We start from the raw sequence: 20,438 nt of genomic DNA, 5'->3' as shown, positions 1-20,438 counted from the left end.
GCACCTGGCAATCACAGAGAGATCTGGCTAATTTTCCTCATCTTTCATACTGCAGTGGATGTGAATAATAATAATAATAATAATAATAATAATAATAATAAACAAAAAGTAATTAAATTAATTTCTGTAGCAGTTAACTACAAATCCACAAGGCACAATATCATAAGGATAGACAAATAATAAAATAAACCAAAACAATTCAATTCCATTTGCTGCTTTTAAAGCCTTTATATACACACACACACACACACACACACACACATACACACACACTGAGTGCGAACAGTATTACACAGATACCTAGATCTGTGTGGGCTACTTCATGTTTAAAAGGTTCTCCCAGGCTGCCCATGGCCCATGCCTACGAGGCCTGGGAGTCAGGTGGTGATGTTGCTCCAGATGAGGTCGGGCGGGTGATGGAAGTGAACCAGCCCAGAATGTCCAATATGAATGTTTCCATGGAGATCTCCTCTGGAAGCATTCGCTCCAGCAGGCCTTTGGGATGTGAGCCACAAAATCACACGTTACAAACGCCACAAAATCGCACGTTACAAAACTTTAAGTGGCAGATTTATGTAGCTTGGTGCCCTGCAGCCGACTGTACCGTATCTGAAAAAAAGCATAGTACTTGCCTTTACTGTCAGCGGTCTCCAGCATAGGAGGCCCACCTTCTGTGTTCGCCCCCAACAGGATGGAGAAGCACTCTGCCAGTTCTTCCTCCATCATAGGCTCCCCTGTGGGGGGGATGTGGTCCATTAAATCTATGGTACGGCCTTAAGCTCTATGGTACGGCCCTACAGTCTATGGTACAGCTCTACGCTCTATGGTACAGCCCTACGCTCTATGAAGGACAATGGTAGGGCCCTACGCTCTATGGTACGTCCCTACATTCTATGGCACAGCTCTAAGCTACAGCCCTACGCTCTATGGTATGGCTCTACACGCTATGGTACAGCCCTATGCTCAATGGTGCAGCCCTACAGTCTATGGTATGGCACGGCCCTGCGCTCTATGGTACAGCCCGACACTCTATGGTACAGCCCTACGTTCTATGGTATGGCCCTGCGCTCTATGGTATGGCCCTGCGCTCTATGGTACGGCCCTGCGCTCTATGGTACAGCCCTACGCTCTATGGTATGGCCCTGCGCTCTATGGTATGGCCCTGTGCTATATTACATTACATTATTACATTACATTATTGGCATTTGGCAGACGCTCTTATCCAGAGCGACGTACAACAAAGTGCATACCCATAACCAGGGATAAGTGTGCTGAAAGACCCTAGAGGGAAGTACAATTTCAATTGCTACCTGTACAACAAAGATAAGGACGAGGGCCCTTTGTTTGTTTGTTCTCAAAAAAAAAAAAACAAACAGAGCAAAAGTGACCAAAGTTAACTATCCAAACACTGCTTACCTAGCCAACTAAGAATACCGATACACAAAGCAAGTCACAGAGACAACAATTAAGGTTCACAGGGAGGTAGGGAGGGATGGGGAGAGGTGCTGCTTGAAGAGGTGTGTCTTCAGCTTGCGCTTGAAGGTGGGGAGAGATTCTACAGTTCTGACCTCAACGGGGAGTTCGTTCCACCACCGAGGAGCCAGAACAGACAGTAGTCGTGAGCGTGATGTGGAGGTTCGGAGAGGGAGAGGTGCCAAGCGGCCTGTGGAGGCTGAACGAAGAGGTCTGGCAGGGGTGTAGGGTCTGATGATTTTTTGTAGATAAGCTGGGGAAGACCCTTTAACTGCTTGGAAGGCTAGCACCAATGTTTTGAATTTGATGCGAGCCATGACAGGCAGCCAGTGGAGGGAAGTAAGCAGGGGGGTGACGTGTGAGTATGGTACAGCCCTAAGCTCTATGGTATGGCCCTGCGCTCTATGGTACGGCCCTACGTTGTATGGTATGGCCCTATGGTCTATGGTACATTTATTTGTTTTTAAACAAATAAAGGTTGTGATGTACAGCTCCTTACAATTATATCAGATTTGTTTGAGAGGATAAAGAACTTCAAAACCCTTCCTGTTACTAATCTGTTAATCGTGATTTTAAAAAGTGGGAAATTTCCCCCAGAATCCCTTAAGGACTTCCAAAGCTAGAGATGAAAAGAAATCCCTTATTGATGTTTGTTGGAGATTACGGCACTGTTCTTAGCTGAAGCTGAAATGCGGGTATGAGTGCTGAGGGATTGTGGGTAGAGCAGCCCACTGAGCTGGGTCTGATGCTCTCTCTCTCTCCCTCTCTCCTTCTCTGTCTCTGTCCCTCTCTCTCTATCTCTCTCTCAGTTTCTTTCTCTCTCCCCCTGCACACCGCGGGGCGCGTAAGACAGGCCCAAACAGCACGGTGAAACTCAACGCACCGATCTTTCACCGGCTACAGCCGCAAGCGTGCCAGAGCGTGCCACCTCACTCTCAAGGAGGAGGAACGTTTTCAGCCGCGGAGACCTGGAATTATAATGGCATCCCGGAATGGGCTAAGTTGCTTGACTGGGACCTGGAAGGTTGGTGGTTCAAGCACCGGTGTAGCCACAATAAGATCTGCACAGTTGTTGGTCCCTTGAGCAAGACCCCACATTTCTCCAGGGGGGATTGGCCCCTGCTTAGTCTAATCAACTGTAAGTTGCTTTGAATAAAAATGTCAGCCAAACAATTGTATGGCCCTACATTCTATGGTACAGCCCTACGATCTATGGTACCCCCCTAAAATCTATGGTACGGCCCAACGATCTATGGTACAGCCCTGCACTCCATGGTATGGCCCTATGCTCTATGGTACAGCCCTACGCTCTATGGTATGGCCCTGCGCTCTATGGTATGGCCCTGTGCTCTATGGTACAGCCCTACGCTCTATGGTATGGCCCTGTGCTCTATGGTACAGCCCTAAGTTGTATGGTACAGCCCTGCGCTCTATGGTATGGCCCTGTGCTCTATGGTACGGCCCAACGTTGTATGGTACAGCCCTGCGCTCTATGGTACAGCCCTATGCTCTATGGTATGGCCCTATGGTCTATGGTACATTTATTTGTTTTTAAACAAATAAAGGTTGTGATATACAGCTCCTTACAATTATATCAGATTTGTTTGAGAGGATAAAGAACTTCAAAACCCTTCCTGTTACTAATCTGTTAATCGTGAATTTAAAAAGTGGGAAATTTCCCCCAGAATCCCTTAAGGACTTCCAAAGCTGGACTGAGTATTACTGGTTTGAAAACAAATAAATGTTACACAGCTCCTTACTATTATATCAGATTAGTTTGAGAGGATAAAGAGCTTCACGAACAAACAAACCTCTGGTCTGCAGAACGTGGAGCATATCGTCTCTGCTGATGACGCACTCCCCGTTTTCGTTCACGTGACCCAGAGTGGCGAAGGCGTGCTGGAGCTCCTCCCAGCTGCAGTCCACGACCGGCCGGTGGTTAACGTAAAGCCTGATGAAGTCTTCCAGGTCGACGTCCCGGACGGTGAGCCCCGTCTCCGCATACCGACTGTACCTCACCTCGTTCTGCATGTCCTCAATCTGCCAGCGCAGAACCAGCGTTAGACCAATCACGCCGCTCGGCTGCGTCTGCCACCCATCCGTACATCCGACCCGCGCGTTCGCCTATCCCAGCATGCACCCGTCGCAGGGTGCCGTTGTGTTAAATAATGTTCAAATTAAAGGTCAGAAATGTGTGTTTCTTGAGTATCTAGAGACATCTGCAAAGCCAAAAAACATTTGTTGGCTATTTGGAATCATTACAATATTCCTTTACCTGCAATCTGACTCAAAATCGTATTTGACAATACACAGTAATAACATTTCTGCAATCAAAATGTCAAGTTAAAAAAAAAAAAAAAAAAAAAAAAAAATGAATGAAAATGTAGCTTGAATTGTGTGGCCCGCAGATGGTTGTGGCCCTATGTGACTGCAGGGAGTTATGGTCGTGACAGAGGGCCTGTGGGGTCGCGACAGAGGGCCTGTGGGGTCGTGACAGAGGGCCTGTGGGAACGTCACAGAGGGCCTGTGGGAACGTCACAGAGGGCCTGTGGGGTCGAGACAGAGGGCCTGTGGGGTCGCGACAGAGGGCCTGTGGGGTCGTGACAGAGGGCCTGTGGGGTCGCGACAGAGGGCCTGTGGGGTCGTGACAGAGGGCCTGTGGGAACGTCACAGAGGGCCTGTGGGGTCGTGACAGAGGGCCTGTGGGGTCGCGACAGAGGGCCTGTGGGGTCGCGACAGAGGGCCTGTGGGGTCGTGACAGAGGGCCTGTGGGGTCGTGACAGAGGGCCTGTGGGGTCGCGACAGAGGGCCTGTGGGGTCGCGACAGAGGGCCTGTGGGGTCGCGACAGAGGGCCTGTGGGGTCGTGACAGAGGGCCTCTGGGGTCGTGACAGAGGGCCTGTGGGAACGTCACAGAGGGCCTGTGGGGTCGTGACAGAGGGCCTGTGGGGTCGCGACAGAGGGCCTGTGGGGTCGTGACAGAGGGCCTGTGGGGTCGTGACAGAGGGCCTGTGGGAACGTCACAGAGGGCCTGTGGGGTCGTGACAGAGGGCCTGTGGGGTCGCGACAGAGGGCCTGTGGGGTCGTGACAGAGGGCCTGTGGGAACGTCACAGAGGGCCTGTGGGGTCGCGACAGAGGGCCTGTGGGGTCGTGACAGAGGGCCTGTGGGGTCGCGACAGAGGGCCTGTGGGGTCGCGACAGAGGGCCTGTGGGGTCGTGACAGAGGGCCTCTGGGGTCGTGACAGAGGGCCTCTGGGGTCGTGACAAAGGGCCTCTGGGGTCGTGACAGAGGGCCTCTGGGGTCGTGACAGAGGGCCTGTGGGGTCGAGGTGCCGCTCCGTGCCTCTCTGTCGGAGGGGAAGAAGCCCAGGACCCTCATCATGGAGGACAGCTCGCTCAGGGTGATCCTGGTGGACACACGCCGCGACTCCATGGTGTCCACGCCCTGCAGACGCACCTGGCTGTAGTAAAAGTAGTCTGTGATGTCCTGGGGGAGAAGCGAAACATCAGGCCAAACTACTGAGCCAGAAACCACACAGCGCCCTCTAGTGGCCTGCCATCATCCAGCGCTTGGTAAATTCGCGCTGCAGCAGACCTGGGTCAATTACATAATTGCTGTGGATTCAAATGCTTTTCTAGGCTTCACTGAGATTTACTGTCTGGTGTATTGGAACCAATGAAATAGACTCAAAAAGTGCAAACCCCGCCCTCTGGTCCCACCTTGGTTGGCTCAATTTCTCCAGGCAGCATCAATCGAACACAGAAAAGTATTTGAATCCATGTCTTCAGTGAACACACATGAAAGGGCACGATCAAGCCAGTGAACATCACAATATTGGTGCCATCATTGTATCACTGTAAATGTTTTAATTTAGCCATGATGACTGTACGGCAGGAATTAACAGACTGATAAGAACTCTTATCTTAGATTGTTAGAAAATGTCTATATTTTCGATGCTCGTCATGTCAGCATTGTGCTGTTATGAAAGGGCATTTTGGGATAGGAAGCAGGTCCTCACTTTGAAGAGCTGTCCATCTCTGCCTCCTTCTAGAAGGGTGTAGAAGGGCACAATGCCCTGCCCTCCCAGAGTGGCCTCTGCTTCCAGTGCACTACGGGAAAAAAAGAATATCACACCAGGCACATCTCTGTACGGCGACATTAGTGGTTATCTGATAGGCGGAGGGTTGCCAGTTCGATCCCACCCTGGGAGTGTCAAAGTGTCCCGGAGCAAGACGCCTAACCCCCAAATGCTCCTGACGAGCTGGTCGGTGCCTTGCATCGCAGCCAATCGCCGTTGGTGTGTGACTGCGTGTGTCACTGGGTGAGAAGCATCAATTATACAGTGGATAAAGGCGCTATATAAATGCATTTATCATTTGGTCCTGGAGAGCTGCAGGGTCTGCTGGGGTCCCCTGCAGACCCTGCGACTCTCCAGGACCGAATGATAAATGATAAATGGTCCTGGAGGACCACAGGGTCTGCCGGTTTTTGTTGTCAACTTACAATTCAGAGCACACCGGGTCTCCAGGGCAGGAAACCCGGCAGTGCGGTGCAGAATGTGTGCTGGGACAGAGGGTCTGTCTCCGCAGCGCAGTGCAGTGCAAAAAATCTAAATGGCGTCTCACTTGAGGTTGACCTCCCAGCAGCACACGGTGCAGTCCGCCCCGCCGGAGGTGAAGACGTGCTTCCCGTCGGAGCCGCAGGCCAGGCCCGAGATTCCGGGCGGGTGGCAGATGAGCGCGGAATACCTGTAGGGATTCCCATCGACGGGGAGGATCTGCAGCCCCAGCTGGACAGGAGGGAAAGAAAAGAATAACACACCTCAGCAAACAAACCACCTTTCCTTTCAATGGTAAACACACTTGCAATTATATAGCGCCTGCATCCAAAGTGCTTTACAGTTGATGCCTCTCATTCACCCATTCGTACACGGACTCACACTCCAACGGCGATTGGCTGCCACGCAAGGCACCAACCAGCTCGTCAGGAGTAATAGGAGGTTGGGTGTCTTTCTCAGGGACACTTGGACACACCCAGGGCGGGATCGAACCGGCAACCCTCCGACTATCAGAATAGTCGCTGACAGGTTGCTAACGTTTGGCCAAAACCATGCCTAGCTACCTCAAATGTACTTGACAATACCACAGTTGGCTTATGCGAACTGCAACAGCACCAAAGGCTCAGTATCAAAGAGTTCACAGGGCGAAGCAAAGTTGTTCCCCGGGTTATCAAGACGCCAGTGAAAGGTGTTAAATACTACAAGTACCATGATCCACCAAGGTAATCCACGTCATTTTTGTCAAAAAGCACCAGAACGTCCTGTGGACATGACTGAGTGGGCCTTATCAGACCAAAGAGCTAACCACGTAATCACCAATTAAGCGCTGCGTGCGGCAGCTCTTGGCGTGCGAGAGAGAGAGAGCAGCGCTGCGCTGGTGAAATGCGCTCTGGGATACGGGCTCGGGGATACAGCAGATTTGTCAGCCTCTGTACGGATCCCTGGTTCTAATCTCCGCTCCAGATGGCCGGCTCAGGGCTCCTTCATACGGTGGCCTCTCCTGCACTCTCTGCCTCAGCCGCTGGACTGATGTCACACGCTGACAGTGGGCCCAGATCCCGGATTCACTTTACACGGCATGCCGTTTTTGGACACTCATCCATACTTACAGTAGATATTTAACAGTAATAACAGTTTGTTATTTAGCGATTCATTTTATCCAAAACCACTTACAGTTGATTAGACTAAGCAGGGGCCAATCCCCCCCTGGATCAATATAGGGTTAAGGGCCTTGCTCAAGGGCCCAACAGCTGTGTGGATCTTACTGTGGCTACACTGGTGCTTGAACCACCAACCTTCCAGGTCCCAGTCAAGCAGCATGGTTCCTGGATTCACATATCCCCCATCATAGAAAGCAGACATGGTTCCTGGATTCACATATCCCCCATCATAGAAAGCAGACATGGTTCCTGGATTCACATATCCCCCATCATAGAAAGCAGCATGGTTCCTGGATTCACATATCCCCCATCATAGAAAGCAGCATGGTTCCTGGATTCACATATCCCCCATCATAGAAAGCAGCATGGTTCCTGGATTCACATATCCCCCACCATAAAAAGCAGACATGGTACCTAGGTTCACATTCTCCCACCGCAGAAAGCAGATGCCGTGCTTTACCTTGTTCCCGGCGATGTACGTGAGGTAATGTGCGCTGGGATCCCTGTCTGCTGACGGGGGGAGAACCACCATTTTCTGCACTGGAGCGCTGTGGGTGGGGCCCAGGAGAGTTTTCCTGCACCAATAAAAACCCGAGGACACACTGAGAACACATCCTGTACCTCCACCGGAAAAAGCACCGTTCAACAACTTCACAGCATCGCCTCAAGCAATGTACACACGCAGTGTGATCGGCAGTGCGTTTGACAGGACAGTTTAGGGACTGGCCCCGTCAACCAGAATGCTCCACAGTGCCATCTGTAGCATTACGGTCATGTTGGTGTAGTCCCTATTGCCCAATCATCTATAATGAAAATTGTTCATGTAAAAAAGAAGAAATAAAATGGTGTCATACTGCATCTTAAGTGGCAGCAATACTTGTGGCATTACATTGTATCTACAGCTGTGCGCAGGTTACACAGCTGGAAGTACACTGTGACAATATGTACACACACAGTAATTACAACGGTAACCACGGCTGTAATAACAATGTAATCACACAGTGATAGCGGCGGCTGCTGGCCGGCGCTGACCTGCACGTCTTGCCGCTGTTGAGGATCTTCATCTTGTAGTTGGTGGCGGCGACGAGCAGGACGTGGTCAGAGGAGAGGGGCGGGTACCAGGCCATGCAGGTGGGCGTGGCGCTCTGCTCGACGCGCGACGCGCTCTGAATACGCAGCTCGTCCTCGCCGCTGTTCTTCAGGTCGTACTCCACCTGGCCACAGCCACAACGCACCACAAAATGGACGCCTTTTTACAACAAATGGACTCAGACTTAGGCCTAAGAAAGCTGGCTAGCTGATTAGCTGCTTACCTGGGATTTAAAAAAAAAAGGTAAGAACAAATATGACATTGATTAAAGTGTATTATAACAGCCAAATGATTGTCAACGTTTGTTCTCTCTGCATCTTCCTCTGTCTGCAGCCATTTTGTTCGCTGCACACAACCATTTCAAACTGTGAGCTGAGATTTGTGGATAACAGAAAAGGTTTTTGAACATGTTGCTGCATGTGAGCTAATGTTCGTCGTCTTGAACGCATGTGTGGTCAGGGTGCGGGTGATGAAGAGGACAGGTGTGTGACACAGGTGTGTGTTTTTGGGAGAGGACAGGGGTGTGTGTGTGGGAGAGGACAGGTGTGTGTGAAAGGACAGGTGTGTGTGTGTGTGTGTGTGTGTGTGTGGGAGAGGACAGGTGTGTGTCAAAGGACATGTGTGTGTGTGTGTGTGTGTGGGAGAGGACATGGGTGTGTGTGTGGGAAAGGACAGGTGTGTTTGAAAGGACATGTGTGTTTGTGTGTGTGTGTGTGTGTGTGTGTGGGAGAGGACAGGTGTGTGTGAAAGGACATGTGTGTGTGTGTGTGTGTGTGGGAGAGGACAGGTGTGTGTTTGCGGGACCGGGCTCTGGTTCCTCACCAGCCTGCGGTCCGAGCCCAGGGAGAGGAGCATGGTCTGGGTGCTGCCGGGGTACTCCCCGAACAGGAGGTCCTGGATGGGCTGGTAGTGATAACGATGTCTCCACTGGTAGTCCCAAACCTGACTCCCATCTTTGGGACAAAGCTTGTACAGTGTCACCGCTTTCCCTGTGTCCTGCACAAAAGCAAAAAATAAATAGATTCAGGTATTAGGGCATGCAAAGTACTTTATGTGACTTTGAGAAGTGTATGTAAGTAAGATGTTGGTAGTAAGTAATGGCTGGCATTTATATAGCGCCTTTATCTAAACTGCTGTACAGTTGATGCCTCTCATTCACCCACTCACACTCACACACCAACGGCGACTGGGGCTGCCACGCAAGGCACCAAACAGCTTGTCAAGAGCAATTCTGGGTTTGGTGTCTTGCCAACCTCTTGGACACTTTGACACACCCAGGGGGGGATCGAACCGGCAACCCTCCGACTGCTCTTACTGTCATGATCTGTTTCGTGAGTTTATTTCATTGTTTATTATCCTTGATTTTTTGTAATTCATTATTTTTCATATTTATGTTTCTTGTTAAACGTATATCTTTGTATTGCCTGTGATTGTGATTGTTTTCCTTGTCCTGACCCCGCCCTCACCTGCCTCTGTCTGCCACTCCCCTCAGTTAATTTACATAATCATTGTCTTGATTGATTCCTCCCAGTTCCTCGTTGTCTCCTGCCCATTATTAGCCTCCCTCTGTTATTTAAGTTCTTCCCTTCTGTTCAGTCCTTGTCAGATCGTGCCAGTATCTGCCCGTAAGGCTGGTGAGAAACGCTGTCAAATTTTTGCTCTGCTTACCTTTGCGCCGTTCTGTTTGTAGAATATTTTTTGTTCCACGTTCCCTGTAACTTCTGAGCTTTGGATTTTTGTGTTTTACCAGTTCTGATTTTTGGAGAATATTTTTGTTCCACGTTCCCTGTAACTTCTGAGCTTTGGATTTTTGTGTTTTACTTTTTATTCCTGTGGTTGGCCGTTGTGCATTGTCTATTTTTGAGGACTTAATAAACCCTGTTTTTGCGCTCCATTTCTGGTCTGCACTTGGGTCCTTTACCGGCATCCCCATAACACTTACCTCCTGAGCCAATGTCGCCCCACGATGTGTCGGGAGATCTACTCAATAAAATTGCTCAATATCAAGAGCTGTAACTAAAGCAGGACCCTATGATTCTCAGGGGGGAACGGGGTAATCATTATGAGCTGGGGGAGAGGTGTAATGGGAGAGGTGTTCAGGAGGGACTACCCTTACCGCTGTGGCCATGTAGTGCGAGTTCTGGGAGAAGGCGATGTGCGTGATCCCGTCGTGGGCGCAGCGGAACTGCTCTTCCGGTTTGTTCTGCAGCTCGATAGTGTCCAGGATGTACACCGTCCCACAGGTGAACCCAACCGCCAAGTGAAAACCTGCAGCGGCACAGGGAGAAAATCACGTCTGTCAATAATTCATATAATAAGAATACACAAGCCTAGATATTGTTGTTGTTGTTTCAAGGTTGGGGATTAATTCCAATATAATTCAGTTCAATACAAATGAATTTACTAGTTAGTCGGGGTCATATGCTAGGCCTAGTGCCTACCTTTGGTGCCTACGTGGTAGCAGCTACCGCTATTACTGTGGGAGAGGACAGGTTTGTGACACAGGTGTGTGTGTGTGTGAGAGGACAGGTGTGTGTGTGTGTGTGTGGGAGAGGACAGGTGTGTGTGTGTGTGTGTGTGTGGGAGAGGACAGGTGTGTGTGTGTGTGGGAGAGGACAGGTGTGTGTGTGTTTGTGTGGGAAAGGACAGGTGTGTGTGTTTGTGTGTGGGAGAGGACAGGTGTGTGTGTGTTTGTGTGGGAGAGGACAGGTGTGTGTGTGTTTGTGTGGGAGAGGACAGGTGTGTGTGTGTGTGGGAGAGGACAGGTGTGTGTGTGTGTGTGTGTGTGTGGGAGTAGTACGCAGCTAACTCGCTAACCTTTGGGGTCATAGGCGAGGCACTGGATCTGCCTCTCCCTGTGGAAGACCCGGGTGCAGACGGTCCTCTTGCTCAGGTAGTCCCAGGCCCTGACGACGCCGCAGTGGCTGCCCAGGGCAACGATGGGCAGGGTGGGGTGGCAGGCCAGCGCATGTAGCGCCCCCGACTGCTCTGTCAGCACCCACCGCAGCTTCCCCCTCGCCGTGTTCACATGAGCCACTCCGGCACTCTCCGTGGAGAGGACAAAGTTCCTGGGGGGGAAACTGGGATCAGGAATCTCATTCATTTCTTTTTCCTGGGGCTCTTGTCCCTACCGCTCTGAGGTCATGGACCACTCCAACCAGACCCCCGCTCTGAGGTCATGGACCACTCCAACCAGACCCCCGCTCTGAGCTCATGGACCACTCCAACCAGACCCCCGCCCTGAGGTCATGGACCACTCCAACCAGATTCGACACATCCTGGAGCTACAGATCCATCTCCCTCCCCTCTGAATTGCATACTCTATATCCATCAATGTGGACTCTAGATTATCTGATTATACCTCAACTGTTACCATCTCAATCCATAGGCCAGCAGAGGATGGACATCCCCCTATAGCCGGGTTCCTCCTGAGATTTCTTCCCATGAGGGAAATATTTCTTTCCACAGTTTGAGGGTTTTTCTCCTCCTCGGTTATTTTTTTTTTTACCTCATGTGTTATCTGGGGGCTCAGGGCAGGCATTTCCCCTTCTTTCTTCTTCTGTTCACAATATAAAGCTTCTTTGTGACAGTCTGCTGTGAAGAGTGCTATACAGAGAAAACTGAACTGAATTCAATTGAATTGAATTGAAGCGGGTATCCCTGTTTACATCCCACGATAGCAGTCCGGGTGGTTCATAACATTCCAACACGACGGGATCCAAGCTGACAGTCCCGGGGAACAGTACTGGAATAACCTGTTCAATGGAAACTTTGAAATTGAAATATATTTTTTTAATGTATTTAATAGAATATGACTACTCTGCTAAAGTTTTGGGAATATGTGCAAAGTGCCAATGACTTTATATTTTTCATTATATTTCATTATACTTTATATTTGGTCCTTCATGCACAGCAGGTTGCTATTTCCTGCGTCCAGCCTCTGTGTTGAGCTCTGAACTGAAGGAAAATGGACAACAAAGTAATTGTTAGGTTTTGTGTTTTCACTATTGTTTTCTGTCTAAGTGTTTCCGTGTTTTAGTTAGTTATCGACCCTTTCGCCTGTGACCACGATTACGATTTGGATTATCCTTGTTATACTTTGTATCACAAACTGCCTTATTCCCCTCTCCATCGCCTTTCCGATCAGCATATTTTATAATAAAGACTTTGATATAAAATCTACGCCTTGGTCTCACATCTGGGTCGCTTGTTCTACGGACCTGATAGTAATGATATGATAGACCATTCCATTCCACTCTATCCCTCGATTCTGTTCTTTCCCTGGAGCATGAGTATAAACAGGGCCAGTGCGGCTGCTTACCGGACCAGGGAGGGCTTGCCGTCGTTTAGGAGGCTGTCCAGGTACCCCACCTTGCTGTTGGTCTCCCTGGAGAAGGATATGGACGCGATGGCATCCAGCTCAAACTCGTCGTACCACTTCATCAGTTTGAAATGCTGGTCGTAGAAGATCACGTGACCCATGGCGTTGCCTGTGACAATGAAACTGAGGCATCGCGAAGTCGGGCGTGAAACCGAGTATGTGGCAGCCGAGTCATTCACAGAGGAGAAGATATACACCCAGTGAGCACCGCATGAGGTATAGCTGCACACCGGCTTGTTAATGCAAATATTTAATCGGCCAATTGTGTGGCAGCAACTGAATGCAAAGAAGCATGCAGATGTGGTCAAGAGGTTCAGATGTTTTTCAGACCAAATGTCAGAAGGAACCTGACAGGAAGGTGACAGTACGACAAATAACCACAACACTGGTATGCAGAAGAGCCTCTCTGAATACACAACGCATTGCACCTCTAAGTGGATAGGCTACAGCAGCAGCAGAAGACCAATAAGTATAGGTCTAATAAAGTGCCCACTGAGTGTATATACTTTATTGAACCCTGTGGGATGATGTGTCCTCTGCATTTGTCCCATTCTAGTTACTAAGGAGCAGTGGGTAGCCACCATGTGGTGATGTGGGGAGCAATGTGGGGTCAAGGGCCCAATAGCTGTGTGGACCTTATAGTGGCTACACTGGGGCTTGAACCACCAACCTTCCAGGTCCCAGTCATAGGCACGAGGCTACAGGTTTCCCCATGAGTCAATCAACATTACTAACAGGTCAACATTACTGCTAACATGGCCAGCATCTCTGTCAATCAATCAATCAATTTTGTAATTTGAGTGCAGAGGTAAATGGTAAATGGTTGGCATTTATATAGCGCCTTTATCCAAAACGCTGTACAATTGATGCTTCTCATTCACCCATTCATACACAGACTCACACACCGATGGCGATTGGCTGCCATGCAAGGCACCGACCAGCTCGTCAGGAGCATTTGGGGGTTAGGTGTCTTGCTCAGGGACGTTTCAACACAGCCCGGGCGGGGGATCGAACCGGTCACCACCCAGGTGAAGTTGCGCACTGAGAGTACGGATCAGGCGGGGGCTCTTACTCGTCGGTGCGGGTGAGCACGGTGATGGCGTGTTTCTGGAGCGGAATGAGCTTCAGGGCGACCCTCTGCATGTTCATCTCAGAGGAGTCCACCTGCATGATGTCCCACACCACGGTGTTCCCCAGGGATGTGGCCGAGAACGCCTGCTCCCCCTCCGTACTGAAAATGGACTGGCTGAACGAGCCCACCGTACGGTTGAAGGTCTGGAGGTCAAAGGTCAGAGGTCAGGGGTCAGGACAGGAGAATACAGCCGCCACAGTTCTGTATAGGTATCGAGGAAATACTACATGGTTGGGCGTTGGGCCATCGCCCGTTTCTGATGAAACTGCCTGTTCTCAGGCCCAGATTCAAACTAAAACCTGTCCACCATTTTATGCATGGCCCGATGCATGCTGGGATATTACTCACTCAATTAATGAGTGAGCCTCAGTCTTAACCCTGCTGGAATAAACAGCTCAAGCTAGGTTTTGAAACAGCTGGTAACTGGTCATTTGAAGCTCGTCATAGCTGAATTTTATACCGGGGGATCTAAGTACATGTTGTCCCTCATTTATCCTGGTGTCTCTGTTCAGACCTGTGTGTTCATATGACGAATATTGCTGTATTTTATTTCACAAAAACACCTCAATGGCGATATTTATAATACCGCAGTCACAGCATGTGAAACATGTCCGCTGATTTTTGACCTACCTTATCTGACAGATTTGGGGTGTAATAATCCAGCTCCCCTTTGTCCTGCAGTAAATCATAAATAACTGTAACTGCCACAGGTCTTCAGGGCCTGAAGACCTGTGGCAAGGTTAAATCCATACAATAACACGCATATGCCCCGACGCCACTTACCCAGGAGTAAAATACAACCTGGCTCTCACTGTTACTGAGGATCTGGCTGTTGTCAAGTGGGTGAAAAATTATGTGATTCTGCAAAAGATAAAAAGAAAACATTACAGAGGGTATATTACAGACATATTATTAAATTATTAATATGGACTGCACTGCAAAACAATATTAGCGAGATGATGATGTCATGTCAATATGCTCACGGTAATTAATAAAGAAATACTTCTAAATATTATACAATACTTCCCAAGGACATTTCTCGATACGCATTTGACAAATTCATTCAAAAGACCATGCAAGTTACCTGGCAACCAAATTCTGGTTGTAGTTCTGTCACACAGACTGGACCCTCCATCTCACTGGTCCAGTCCCACAAGCACACCCTCTGTGGAAACACCATAGAAATACTGCTGACTCTAGACTCAGCTCTGCCTGAGGTTGCAGGTTCATTTCCTGTGTGTGGCACAGCCAGTGAATCACCGTGTCTCTCTGCCTTTTCTCCGTGTGACAGCTAAAAGCATAAAGACACACCGAAATGGACTTTAGAGCAGCACTAGCTCCCACGGATTCTTGGGGGAAGAATACGTGGATAAAGCTTGCAGGGGAGCGATTTCATTTCAGCGTGTCTTTAAGTGCCACGCTTGAAGTTCTGTAATAAATATGGAAGCAGAGGATATATTTCCTCCTGCTCTCAGCAGAAGTGCCAGATGCCGGGATGGTTTTGTGTTTGTGCTTCTCCTCCCACACACCTGGATTTCTGCGGCTCCGACGGTCACCAGGTACTTTGCGTCCTGCGATAAAGCCATCGCTGCAACACCCCCTTCAGGATGACAGCCGAACAGCGTCTGCACGGGAAACCTGTAGCACAATTACACCACACTGAACCGTGTCAATTACACCAAAAAACACCCCCAAAAAATCTGATTGGACGTTGTCCCTGTGAGATGAGGTGGTGGTTGTGAATGTAAGGCTCTGATTGGACGTCGTCGCTGTGAGATGAGGTGGTGGTTGTGAATGTAAGGCTCTGATTGGACGTCGTCGCTGTGAGATGAGGTGGTGGTTGTGAATGTAAGGCTCTGATTGGACGTCGTCCCTGTGAGATGAGGTGGTGGTTGTGAATGTAAGGCTCTGATTGGACGTCGTCCCTGTGAGATGAGGTGGTGGTTGTGAATGTAAGGCTCTGATTGGACATCGTCCCTCTGTGATGAGGTGGTGGTTGTGAATGTAAGGCTCTGATTCGATGAAGTCGTCCCTGTGAGATAAGATGGTGGTTGTGAATGTAAGGCTCTGATTGGACGTCGTCCCTCTGTGATGAGGTGGTGGTTGTGAATATAAGGCTCTGATTGGACGTTGTCGCTGTGAGATGAGATGGTGGTTGTGAATGTAAGGCTCTGATTGGATGTATATGTTTTACCCTGAATGTGTTTCCCATACGAGCACCAGGCTGTCGGCTCCCAGGTCTGCTGTGACCAGCCAGCGCCTGTCCTCACTCACACACAGACAGGATACGGGGTTATAGTGCCCCTGCAAAAAGAGTTCAGTCATTACCAACACTCATGCTAGTACTCTGCCAAGGCTTTATTCATGCCTGTGTTTCCCTATTACATCTGTTCAATTCTGTTCAATGTTATGTGCACACTGATTTTTACAAAGGGCATTGTCACAAAACAGCTTTACGGAGATTCAGGCCTGAACCCCCAAGAGGTGACAGGGGCAAGTACAAACTCCCAGGCTGGTCATAGATAAATGAGACTTGAGCAGAACCTGACTCAAAATATATTTTGACAAAAATATATATGTCAAAATCCAACAAATTTACAATATATATTGCAGATGTTCTATTCCTGAAAGTGTGTGTGTATTACCAGCATGTATTACAGATTCTGTTGTATCTATTATATTTGTGTACACCATTTAAAAAGGCTACATAGCCAGATCTGGGGGGTAGCCTATCGCCCAGTGGCTAAGGTGCTTGTCTGGGACCTGGAAGGTTGGTGGTTCAAGCTCCAGTGTGGCCACAATAAGAGCTGTGCATCTGTTGGACCCTTGAGCAAGGCCCTTAACGCCACACTGCTCCAAGGGGGATTGGCCCCTGCTTAGTCTAATCAACTGTAAGTCACTTTGGAAAAATGCATCAGCTACAGTCAGGTCCATAAATATTGGGACATTGACACAATTCACCTCTTTTTGGCTCTATACACCACCACAATGGATTTGAAATGAAACAAAATGAAATGAAAGATATGCTTTAACTGCAGACTTTCAGCTTTAATTTGAGGGTATTTACATCCAAATCAGGTGAACAGTGTAGGAATTACAACAGTTTCTATATGTGACTCCCACTTTTTAAGGGACCAAATGTAATGGGACAATTCGCTACTCAGCTGTTCCATGGCCAGGTGTGTGTTATTCCCTCATTATCTCATTTACAAGGAGCAGATAAAAGGTCTAGAGTTACTTTCAAGTGTGCTATTTGCATTTGGAATCTGTTGCTGTCAACTCTCAATATGAGATCCAAAGTGCTGTCACTATCAGTGAAGCAAGCCATCATTAGGCTGAAAAATCAATTAAACCCATCAGAGAGATAGCAAAAACATTAGGTGTGGCCAAATCAACTGTTTGGAACATTCTTAAAAAGAAAGAACGCACCGGTGAGCTCAGCAACACCAAAAGACCCGGAAGACTACAGAAAACAACTGTGGTGGATGACAGAAGAATTCTTTCCCTGGTGAAGAAAAACCCCTTCAGAACAGTTGGCCAGATCAAGAACACTCTCCAGGTGGTAGGTGTATGTGTGTCAAAGTCAACAATCAAGAGAAGACTTCACCAGAGTGAATACAGAGGGTTCACCACAAGATGTAAACCATTGGTGAGCCTCAAAAACAGGAAGACCAGATTACAGTTTGCCAAACAACTAAAAAAGCCTTTACAGTTCTGGAACAACATCCTATGGACAGATGAGACAAAGATCAACTTGTACCAGAATGATGAGAAGAGAAGAGTATGGAGAAGGAAAGGAACTGCTCATGATCCAAAACATACCACCTCATCAGTGAAGCATGGTGGTGGTAGTGTCATGGCGTGGACATGTATGGCTGCCAATGAAACTGGTTCCCTTGTATTTATTGATGATGTGACTGCTGACAAAAGCAGCAGGATGAATTCTGAAGTGTTTCGGGCAATATTATCTGCTCATATTCAGCCAAATGCTTCAGAACTCATTGGATGGCGCTTCACAGTGCAGATGGACAATGACCCGAAGCATACTGCGAAAGCAACCGAAGAGTTTTTTAAGGCAAAGAAGTGGAATGTTATGCAATGGCCAAGTCAATCACCTGACCTGAATCCAATTGAACATGCATTTCACTTGCTGAAGACAAAACTGAAGGGAAAATGCCACAAGAACAAGCAGGAACCTGGCAGGCCTGGCAGAGAATCACCAGGGATGAAACCCAGCGTCTGGTGATGTCTATGCGTTCCAGACTTCAGGCTGTAATTGACTGCAAAGGATTTGCAACCAAGTATTAAAAAGTGAAAGTTTGATTTATGATTGTTAGTTTGTCCCATTACTTTTGGTCCCTTAAAAAGTGGGAGGCACATATACAAACTGTTGTAATTCCTACACCATTCACCTGATTTGGATGTAAATACCCTCAAATTAAAGCTGAACGTCTGCAGTTAAAGCACATCTTGTTCGTTTCATTTAAAATCCATTGTGGTGGTGTATAGAGCCAAAAAGATGAGAATTGTGTCGATGTCCCAATATTTATGGACCTGACTGTAAATAAGTGTAATGTAATGTAAATGTTAAAAAGTGTTCTCTGTGCGTGCTGCGTTGTGGATGTCGGGCATATGAGGCAGTCTGTCCCGGAGGCCAGGGGCTCTACAGGAGAGCGGATTGGGGCTCGGCCTTGCCTGGAATATGTGCTGGGAGTTGGAGGAGTGGTCGTAAATCACCGCCACGTTGGCACAGCCGTACACAACCTCCAGCCGCTCCTCGTCCAGCAGGCTGAAGACGGGGATGGCCGGGCTGATCCCCAAAGCCCACTTCAGATTCTGGAACCCAAAAGAAGTACCCGCACCGGTTCCGTCAGCAGGTAACCAATCACGGCTGCGCAACACTTCTGACGGGCGTCTGTGACCTCACAAAAATCTGCAGGTGCAGGACACCTGTCGTCTTCCTGTCAACAGTGTTGAACGGACATGTTACACGACACTGTCTCTGAACCATACATTTTCACCTGGCAACTTTTAGGGAAACTTTGGTTGCCCAAGAAACCTCCTGCTGAAACTACTTAATGAAGCTTTCTGCGCTCTGCGTCATTTTATCTCCTGTTGGTAGCAGAGTTGCTGATATACAGTATGTTGCCCTAAAAGTTGCCAGGAGTATGTCCACCCTGAGAATAGGGATAAGATATGTCACATTTCTGTTGTGCTTGCTCCCCATGTTTTAAGGACCTGGCTGGTTAAGTGGAAGACCTACCAGTGCATATTTTTCAGAATTGATAGTTATTCTCTTCTGAGGTGGGAGTAAGCCAGGAGGGGTGTTGTCTGTTGGCTTGTCCTGTTCTTTGGCCAAACCCTCCTCTTCCCTGCCCACATCTTCTGGCTCCAAACCACTCAACTCTTGTTCTTCTGGGTCCAAACCATTCAGCTCCTGCTCTTCTGGCTCTTCTTCTATCCCTCCCTCTTGCTCTCCATCCCCTTCTCTCTGTTCTTGCTCTGCTCCCTCCTCCTCCTGCTCTTCTGCATACCCTGCTTCCTCATCTTGCTCCCAGCCATCCTCTTCCACCTGTCCTGGCTGTTCGCCATCCTCGGTCGGCTCCAGGCCCCCGCTGACCGGTTCCGGGCTCTCTGGATCCGGCAGGCTAACCACATCTGCCTCCTCTCCCGTGGACTCAATGGACAGCGGTTCGTCAGTGTCCGACATGAGTCAGCTCGCCTCAGGCTGTATAGAGCAAATTATTTAGCTGTAACACGCATGCCGCTTACACTGATCGGAGCGCTGAAAGCTTTTAACGTTAACGTTGATGTAACTTTACGAACTTATATTCCCTTTTAATCACAGCGCTACTTACATTCAAATAAACTAACGTTAGTTACAATTACCTAAAATGTGAACGCTCAAATTCTCAAAACGTTTCATTAATAAAAGGTCACGACTGCGTCAAACAACATTTCTAAATGTAGACATAGACTAACATTAGCTAACTAGCCTAGCTAACATACTGCAAGTAACTAGCAGACTGCCTAACTTTGGTAAAAGACAAGGTTGCCAGGAAATTCCCTTCTAATACGCTTTAACAGTATTCTGTCCTCAAATTAAAATATAATTTACGTCCATAAACATACCGTGAAACAAGTTGCTTAAGAAGGTATAAAGAGTCCCTTACATAACAGTTAGCTACCGAAGTGTCAATCCAAAAGAACTCGTCTGAAATAAAGCGTCCTGTTGCTTAGATACAGTGGAAGGGAATTGTGGGAAGATATTAATTGCGACTGTTTATGAAAACCGATAGGTGGCACTAGCGCCATTCTGTTTTTACACAAAATCTCTTTTTTCTTTTTTTACCAAATTATATCTGCTACCATCATATTTTATAGAGTTTAAGGAAAGGAATTCAGTTTACATTTATAATAAGAATAATATTTCCAAAATGAAGTATTTTACATGTGCAATTCCTGAAAGGAATTGTAATACTTTTGAGTATTAATACATACAATGTACAGTAGATATCAAAACACTGTAGATTTTTTATTTTGTTTGTTTTTGAAAGTAATCATGGTTTTGATGTAACTCAGGCGTCCAGTAGTTACACAATCATAACTCACTCCAACCTTTCCCAGGGCAGTTCCTGTTCTA

At 48.2% G+C, this 20,438-nt stretch overlaps 1 protein-coding gene across 1 annotated transcript; it reads right to left on the bottom strand.

Moving 5' to 3' along the window:
* Positions 1-193: 193 nt before the first annotated feature.
* On the bottom strand, positions 194-19,998 carry cfap251 (cilia and flagella associated protein 251). Its single transcript, XM_061260805.1, has 21 exons — positions 19,928-19,998; positions 19,059-19,523; positions 18,491-18,631; positions 15,990-16,099; positions 15,325-15,433; positions 14,880-14,960; positions 14,579-14,656; positions 14,426-14,470; positions 13,736-13,938; positions 12,604-12,786; positions 11,100-11,350; positions 10,399-10,550; positions 9,105-9,278; positions 8,225-8,406; positions 7,653-7,767; positions 6,100-6,263; positions 5,493-5,583; positions 4,817-4,960; positions 3,285-3,513; positions 633-734; positions 194-495 (listed from the first exon to the last, which is right to left on the bottom strand). Exons 2-21 carry the CDS (start codon positions 19,503-19,505, stop codon positions 362-364), a joined length of 3,135 nt encoding a protein of 1,044 aa, XP_061116789.1. The 5' UTR covers positions 19,506-19,523; positions 19,928-19,998; the 3' UTR covers positions 194-361.
* Positions 19,999-20,438: the final 440 nt, after the last annotated feature.

This window comes from Conger conger, chromosome 11 (assembly GCF_963514075.1).
Source record: "Conger conger chromosome 11, fConCon1.1, whole genome shotgun sequence".
Classification (NCBI taxonomy): domain Eukaryota; kingdom Metazoa; phylum Chordata; class Actinopteri; order Anguilliformes; family Congridae; genus Conger; species Conger conger.
The sequence above is the reverse complement of the archived record's forward strand: the minus strand, read 5'-3'. Positions and strand labels throughout refer to the sequence as shown.